We start from the raw sequence: 9457 nt of genomic DNA, 5'->3' as shown, positions 1-9457 counted from the left end.
ATGTAAATAGTGCAAGTAGATAAACTTATTGATTGTTTCAAAAATTATTTATTCACTAAAGTTATATTTCAAATTATATTTAATTCAATGCCTTGTTTCCAGAAAAAAACTGTTCATTTACGTATGTTATTTAATACTTACCCAATTTTTTTTGAAACAAAATGCTTTGTTGAAACAATATTTTTTATATTATTTTACTACGATCAAACATTTACACAACAATTTAAAAATACATTTAATAAATGGAAAATAATTTAAGTGTAGCAAAATTTATACGGTATCTAATTAAATATTAAATGATTGCAGGTACAGAGATCACCCTCTGTGAAATAAATGTATGAGTTATGAACGCCGTGCGCGTGCCACAGATAGTATACCACTTGTGGTATCTCTGCCTAAAATTCTCTCTCGGGCAACACTGCAATGCTTGTTGAGCATTCCTGTAATCATAACATTTTACTGTGTTTATCTTAGTCCGTGATAATAATATTCATTAAATACTGTGTATTATCACCAATTCACTATTACCTATAGGTATATTTTACATATATTCATAAAATATTTTATTTGTTTTATTATATTCTGTGATTCATATTACATAGTAGATTAAATAAATACCAAATGACGATGGTAACAAAAAAAAATCGTACGAACGACGAGAACTGAGATGATACAAGAGTATTAACTCGAAGACTCCAGCTCGGTTCTTGTTATGTGTTAGTTAACTGTTGTTAATTTAACTAAATTAATTAGACAAATTCGCCATATTATATGTGTGTGAACGAACCGTCGTAACAGCTAGTCATCCTAACGAAATGGATTTCGAAAGAGAGTTTTTGAAGACCTTTAACATTTTGAAATGGGACGAGTTTACGTGAGTATACTACCCCGGTGTATTGTTTTGTGCAAACAAAACAAGTCATCGAGTGACCAAGTTAATCCTTTTGTTTTGTTTAGTGTGCTGAATAACGACCGTATATCGATCAACGAGAAAATCGCCAACAAAGTGGTCACCAAACACGAATTGCTGTCGCAGTTTAAAGCAGAGTTGAGTTTGCTTAATAATTGTAAACACAAAATCGAAGTAATTTTTATTTTTGCAATCACGACAATGTTTTAAATACAGTGTATGATGTTTTAATTTTTTTTTATAGGAGTTGGATTTAGATCTTGTCGACACTGGTGTATTAATCCTCTTAAGCAAGCGCGTTATTGATTTGTTTGATCATATGCATGTATTGTTTACAATTGATGAGAAGCTGTTATCTTGTTATATCGACTTTTGTCAAGACAATGTAGGTGAAAATATCAAGTATTTTTAATTTTTCTTATCGTTTTTTAAGTTAATTTATTAATGTTCTTGTGTGTTCATACAATTGGTATTTTAAATTCTAACATCTGTTAGGTGTAGCAAATTTTAGTTAAGATATTTTGTTATTTATTTATAAATAATTGTATAAAGAAATAATAACCATTGTGTTAAATTAACTATAATAATATAAATATGTTTAATTTACGCTTCATACTATACATTTATATTGTTAACTTGGGTGATAATTTGAGTAAAATGCTATTATGCTTATTGTTATTTAATTATTATACTGATTAAATATTAAGAATAAAATACTCTAAAAATTGAAAAGTGATTTAAGTTGACTAAAGTGTGATATTTATCACCGTGTTTAACAATACAGTAAAATTAATTGAATTACTCTGGATTAATATTATTTAAAGCTATTTTAAGTAACTAATTTAAATATTAAACTGCTTTAATATTAATTAATATCATGATGTTATTTAATTATTATAGAAAGTCTTTTAATTTTTGTTTATTGTACTTGTTATGCTATTTTACATAGATAAAATATCAATAATTTTAGTCTTGATAAATTTTAAACTCATTAATTAATATCCTAAATATTGAATTATTATAGTATTTATAAAAGATTGTGTTTTTAAATTATATTTAAATATTGCTAAAATATTATTATTAATAATAATAATAATAGAAGAATCCATTATTAATTTAACATTGAATAAGTTTTACATTGTTTTTATTATTGAATAAGACTTGTATTATAATATTACTAATACCTTATAACTAATGTGTTTTATTTTTATTTTTTAGGTAGAGTTCATACACGTAGATCAGCTAGATATTTTATTAGATGCTGTTTTATGTACTGAAAATAATAAAAAAATTTGGATACAATTATTAAAGCTTCATTTGGAATTAAATAATTTTGATAAGCTGATGAATGTTTTCCAAGAAGGTGTTCGTTCATTAAAAAAAAATTCACTACCTTTATGGAAGATAATGATAAGATATATGCGAAAAAAGCGACCTGATGTGGTAAGATATATTTATAATATAATATAAGTTACAACTTAGAATAGTTATTCGATAATTTATTATTATTTAAATGATGTATACTGACTGTTTATATTTTTATAGCTTCAAACATTACTTGAAGAAGGCTCAAATATATCCTATGAAGATATTTCTTTGGAAATCAGACCTAAATATTTAAAATGGTGTATAGAGTTTAAGGACATAGATGCTACTCGTAATCTATTCAATGAACTAAAAGAGTTAAAGCCACCATGTTGTAAATTGTATTTAGTAATGATATCTATTGAATCGGAGATATTAGATTTTGAATTAAATACTGTAAGAAAATTGTATGATGAAGCTTGCATTTTATTTGGCAGAGATAACATTGGTAAGGAGTGTTAAATACATTTTTAGATTAAAATTCATCAGATAGTTTCAGGTTTCTTAAAATAAAAATAATAATAACATACAAAAATTATAGTTAATCTAATAAAAAACCACCATTCATAATTTAGGTTAGAATGTGACCTTAAAAAATCTTCTAAATGTATGTAAATATACTCAAAAATATCAGTTACATTTAAAAAAGTCAAATATACATGGGCTTAAAATTGTATTATTCATTATTCATTCAATATATTCTATACATTTTTAATAGATTATTAATAGAAACTACATGCACCATGTGTGTGCATTTTTATGAATTGTGGTTGGTCACCAACAATATACCTATAGGTTTTTTCCTATGGGCATAATATGTTTATAAAAGTATGTATGTCAGGCTTGTGCACCTTTAAGCAATGACTATAGGTAATAAATCTAATATGAACAAATTAATTTAAAGTTAAAAATGGAAAACTACAAAATAACATATAATATAGCTAGTTTTATTCCATACATAATGGATTTATAATTTGGTATGCAATATACACAACTTAAATAAAAAAAATATGCAAAAGTCATAAATATCCTAACTTATACGTAAAGTCATAATTAATATTTCTCCATGTTTCAAATCATACACTCCATACTGATGACCACAATCCAATAGTCATTGAATAAGTAAACTATACTTCTTCCAATTCAGGAGCTATCTTCAAAATCATAGCAACTCTCATGTTCAAAATTTACTAATAATTTTATCTCGAAAATGGCTTTATTCTTTAATTAATTAAATACATATAACTTAATTAATCTTATACTAAACTATGGTTTGTCCTCAATGCTAAAAATCTTTGTAATATAATATTAATATTCCTTATGCGTATTGATTAATATACTACTCATATTATATAAATTGTATAATTTTATCAATAAAACAAAAAAAAACATGAAGTTGGTATACATTGTAATGTTATATTTTTAGGAGTGTGGCTTGATTATATTCGTTTTGAACTGACTGAGGGCTCCTTAAAATTAATGGACAGTATTTATTCTAAAGGATTATGGAAACTGGAACCAAATTTAAGGAATGCTTACATGGATGAATATAATAATATTAAAAATGAATTTATGTTAGTATTATATGTGATTTATACTATTTTATAACTATGGAATTTTAATTATTTAATTTTTTATTTTAGGAAACAATTAGGTAGTGAAATTATAGTCATTGATGATGATTAAAGTATGTATATATATATATTATATAAACATAAAAATGGCGAATTTATTTAGAGATCTCCTTGTTTAATTGATACTGTAAGTGGGTCACTTAATAATATTAATATGTTTGTATAGAGTTATGTTTTGTTGGATTATTTAAAGCAAGTAGTGTAATATAGGGAAACTTCTGTTAATGGTTTACTTCTAGATCTCTAAATAAAGTAACATCTGTAAAGTTGCAATTTTTTTTTGGTTCCTATAGTGATCATAGAAAGAAGTCATAGAAGTCTTACTGTAGCATTTAGATGTCACAGTCAATGACAAAATTGTAAATTTATTTATTGAAAGTTAATGGTATTTGATTTTTATTTATATGTCTATTATTTAACAATTGTAACTTATTTAAACACTATATCTATGAACATTTAATTTAATTTTTTTTTCATTGTCTTAATTGTAAGTGAATTATATAATACCTATTAAAGTTAATGATGTGATTTTAATGAACTGTAATGTTTTTTTTCTATTCATAATAATCAGTGTCTACATAACCCTCGGCAGTAGTATCTGCGTCCAGATTATATTCATTATCTTTTTTTATGAATATCTCTGAACAGGCATAACAGACGCCAACATCTTTCCAACACTGTTCACAATGTATGTAAACACATCCAACTGTGTTGCAACCATACTGTTTGCCGTTATTTGTTTCTGGTTCGCCACAAATCAGACATTTTCTCCGGCCACATGAAAACCATACTAGCCAGCCAAACAGTGCTGGAAACTTAAGTCTCAACATCAGAAAAATATCAAGATCTTCCTGAAGAAAAAGTAAAAAAGGAAAAAATATAACATGTAACGTCATGTCCATGAATACAACACAATTCAATGGTTATGTTTGGTTCTCGACTCTTTCCTTTCCACTACCCCTAATCAAGTTCACGGGAATCATCGAAAATATTCATATGATTCGGTTAAATCTTATAATGCTCTGGAAACTGTTTATTCATTATGCATTGCCCCTGGAGTCCGTTGAATTGTGCCTGCTGAGGATATATATAATATGTCGTCTGGTCGGCACAGTTTTTTTTTTACTCTAAACTCACCGATAATTTGTTTTCGCGTGCCAATTTTGCCACCTTTTGCTTCATGTACCTGAAGAACGCCGTTCGCTTTCTTAATGTTTCGTTGTACAGGTATAGAACTCTGCGCTTTTCTCTCTTCCGGAAAAATACCGCGCAGATCAATCTTTTTAGTCGGCTCGAGTATCCGGCGAATACGGTCATGACAAACACCAGCATTAAAGTGCCGTATATTTTATGCAGGTAATATGCATCCAATTTGTATGGATTTGGGAGACACACTGTATATATAAATAACTAGTAAGTAGACGTAAATAATTTAAAAAATTATAATATATATTATGCTGATGACAAGAAGGGACGCCGAAACGATTTTGGACTGTGTGGACAAACCTATAATTATCATTATTTCTAGCTCCTAGGGTTATATTCTTGGAAAGGACGATCAAATCAAATATAATTTACGTTTATGTTCTAAAAAACAATGTAAAAAATTTATATTAAAATATACTGTAAATTTAAATAGACAAAAAAAAATATATTTACAAATATTGTTATTCTTGGTGACGAAGTACAACACTATAATATGTAAATACATGTATATCTATAGACTATGGTATTAATACCTAAATATATGGGTTTTATGGGCACATAACTAAAAATAAATTCGAAGATATTATTGAAAATTATATAATATTCGTTGCCTTTTTTCATGTGTTTATTCAGACCTTTGAATAAGGTTTGTACTTTTTTATCGCGGGGTCCGGCCCTAATAATGCAATTATTGTAGATGCAATCATTCCTATAGTACCCTCGTTGTTTCGGATTCCCTGATTAATCTTGAGTAGTATAAACGCTCAGGACTAAACAATTTTTTTCGGTGTGGTTTATAAACATACCATATTTGCTGTGCTGTAAAGAATTCTAATAATATAATCTATAGCCTATTATCTATTAAAACAAAACGCTTATAAATAAGTTGTGTATTATGAATTGCCTATTTAAGGCGCCGCGTCGCAATCATCTTTTTATTATATTATATTTATTTTGTATTATGTTTTTAACGAGTAATGTGAAAAAATATACTTGATTTCGCATCACTTATAACGTACATTTTTAATTTAGTTGTTTAATCGTGGTGATAACTATTATAATATAATATTTTTATGTATGTAAGAACTAGGTATATTCTATTATAAAAAATAGTTACTCTTATTTAAAATCATGTAGGTACTACGGTAGGTACAGGGAGTCAGGGAATATGAAGTTTCGTATTCTCATTAGTCATTATGTATTATATATTACGACACTACTATACGGTCTATACGTCAATGTCAATAATGCTTTCATCAGTTATTCTCAAATATTTAAAGACTCGTGCGATGTCTGCCTCTAACTCTATTCACGGTAGAAAGTACTCTTGGCGGTCGACTTGTGCGCAGGTGCTTGGCTTCACTACACCGCAGTTTGCAGATAAATGATTAACTTTGTGGGTTTGACGAACGGGTGTTGCGTGACAATCTCCCGTCGAAAACTAGTCATCACCGAGGTTCCTTCTTAATATGAATCGAGTATTATTGGTTCTAATAATGTCCTAAACTGCGACGGAGTTTCGGCGGTCGTGTTATCTACAGCGCAGTCGTAACAAATAATGTAATATATTGCGCATTTACGATTTCGACGGATATGCAACTCAATAAGTACTATAAATTATAATAATACATAAGTAATTTGTTTTTTATGGTATATTATACACGTAATATGCGTTGTAATAAATAGGTATAACATGCATACGTCGGCCGCCTTAACGACCGTATATACTTCAAATTACGCAGTATTATATTAAAGCCTTATACTTCAGGAGTAAAAATATAATACATACCCACACACGACGTATACCTAATATGTCTCTACTGAGACATAAAACTAATAACGCACTTAATATTTGTCAACGGATGATGTCTTATAATTAATCCGATTTCTTTACACGCGTTATATAGTAGGTAGGTGCTATTGCTGTAGGTACCGCGAGTCTGTCTCCACAAAATGCGAGATACCACAGAGTATAGATACAACTCCGTATTATGAATAACGACGATCATTAAAAGTTAACAATGATGACGAATAAACTTGGACACTAATTTATAGCTACTAAAACTGAAATCTGTAGATATAGACCACGCTATAATCATGCTTATTTGTTTTTGCCGTCTATACGTATAGTAATTATTATAATCTCTCGGTATTATTTTATCCATCTTTCTCGGCTATTTATCGGCAATCAACCCGTGGTGTGCGATAAATACTGGTATACTTATATTTAAATAGCTATTTAATCTAACTGCACATTTATATGTATAACCCATAAATATAAACATAATAATTAGATAATATTATTATGCTTTGGGTAAACCATTAAAGCGTAATAAAATAAATAACGTGTTGCATTAGCTGAGAAACAATTAATAACTAATATTATAAATGTGTAATTATAATAATTAATAATAACTAATAAGTAATAAACTAATAACGAATTAACGGTTAATTACATTATTGTTATTGTTTTTTATACCTATTGCTTCTATTACATGATTATTAAACATTAATTGTTTAATTATGAAATAATAATCATACCTATGTATTTTTCTTTAATTAATATAAATACATTTTGATTGAATAATAATTATTTTAGTCACTTTAAGTAGCAATCAGAAATATCGTAATCGTTATATTCTATATTCGTATTTTATACTAAAATTTAAAATTTACAAAATGTAAGTTGTAATAGTTTGGAAATGTATTCAGAATATTTTTTTGTCATCAGCAAGACGAAGGATTTGACAAGAATAAATATTGTTTAATAAAGGTGTTGAATAGTAGTGAGTTGTGACTACCCTTGGGAGTACAACACATTGTACTATAAAGTGACAAACTAGATTTGGCTACTCAAAAAGGATTGTAAAAGGATAGAAGTGGTTCACCATCATCCATAGTTGCTTAGGCAACTTAAAACATATCATCAAGAGCCGCAATTGACCGTATCAAAAGTCTTTGGAAATTAAGTTTAGACAATATCGACTTACAACACGGATTTAAAAGATTCATACACAAAAGCAATAATCTTAAGAAAAAATTACATTAGTCCCAGTAACACACATATATATATATAGCATGGGAAAAACTCATGCCGGTTTACTGAATTGATAGTACAGTATATGGTCAATTCGGTCGATACTTAAAACACAATTGATTCAAATTTAAGCTTTTCCGTAAAATTTAAACTTGGTATCGGACGGTAGTTTGTGACATCAGATGAATTATTTGGTACAGGAGATGATTATAACTACCTTCCAACCAGAGGACAACACCTTCTTGGAGATATTTATTAAAAAATTAAAAAATAGATTAGCTGAGAAATAAAAACATATACGGCTATATTATATGAGATTCTATTTAGCCTGAACTATTAATGTTTGCTAATGATTCTAAGGCTACTGATACTAAGTAATTAAATTAATGAAATGCTAATAAAAGGTTAGATGGTGAGTAAATAAGAATTGTTAATTTGTGAGTATATTCAATTGAAATCAAAAAATGTATATTCCTTTTTTTTATATATACTGAGGAAAAACATGATGCGGTTTACCTGCATTTATATTATATTCAGATGATTACTGTAAACCCGCTTGGACTTTATTTTACATGAGCACGTATAGACGTGACAATTTGTAATACTAGTTGAGAATAGGGTTTTGTATAGTTTGTGATTTGTGAAGCACCTTTCTTCTTAATTAAAAAAAATGTTTAGTTTTTTAAATACTCACAAAGTCACAACAGAAAAATCAGTTTATAATAAATACGCAATGGCATACGATAATGAATCACTCTTAAGTGATCTTATAAGTAATTTGGCCGCTTGATCGGTGTACATGAACCTAATTTTTCACCAGTTTATAAGACTTAAAACTTCTATAGATGAATCAAAGTCTGTTCTACTGAAGTCTTAATATTTATATTTTGAAATTTTGAATAGATTGAAGAAAAAGTAGACGAATAAGGACATGAAATTGAGAGTGTCAGGTGGTACAAGAGTATTAGAAAATGAATCTACAACTATGCGATTATTATAAAAAAATATCTAAATGGACGAAAAACAATTCATATTAGAGATGATATTTTTTTGATCGAAGTGGATAAAAAGAATAAGAGTCATCTAATGACCCAGATTGATGGTGATGTGTCCATTATACTTAAGACTAGATTTATTATTGATTTCAAACTATGTTTGACAAACTAAAGTCACTTCAGAGTGCAGATCACTATATAGTAATAATTGAAGTTGTAAGTTTACTCGCAAATACGTTCAATGGAATCAGTATGACACTAGCAAAGTCGTAACACACAGCATTGATGTTGTATTTAATCCACTAAATTT

At 27.9% G+C, this 9457-nt stretch overlaps 2 protein-coding genes across 2 annotated transcripts in view; one reads left to right on the top strand and one right to left on the bottom strand.

Annotated features, from left to right (window-relative positions):
* The first annotated feature begins 541 nt into the window (after nt 1-541).
* Nucleotides 542-4344, top strand: LOC113552416. The gene is made up of 7 exons (XM_026955303.1): nt 542-874; nt 958-1084; nt 1155-1295; nt 2129-2353; nt 2456-2723; nt 3702-3849; nt 3919-4344. The coding sequence occupies exons 1-7, from the start codon at nt 816-818 to the stop codon at nt 3959-3961; spliced, it is 1011 nt and encodes a 336-aa protein (XP_026811104.1). The 5' UTR covers nt 542-815; the 3' UTR covers nt 3962-4344.
* Nucleotides 4345-4436: 92 nt separating this feature from the next.
* LOC113552426 (protein sneaky) overlaps nt 4437-9457 on the bottom strand; it is a 32589-nt gene continuing 27568 nt past the window's right edge. The window contains 2 exon segments of the mRNA XM_026955311.1: nt 4437-4760; nt 5047-5303. Of these exon segments, the coding sequence (XP_026811112.1) occupies nt 4464-4760; nt 5047-5303 (554 nt within the window). The 3' untranslated portion in view covers nt 4437-4463.

The sequence above is a fragment of the Rhopalosiphum maidis genome, chromosome 1 (genome assembly GCF_003676215.2).
Source record: "Rhopalosiphum maidis isolate BTI-1 chromosome 1, ASM367621v3, whole genome shotgun sequence".
NCBI classification, from domain to species: Eukaryota; Metazoa; Arthropoda; class Insecta; order Hemiptera; family Aphididae; genus Rhopalosiphum; species Rhopalosiphum maidis.
This window is presented reverse-complemented; position numbering and strand designations above follow the sequence as displayed.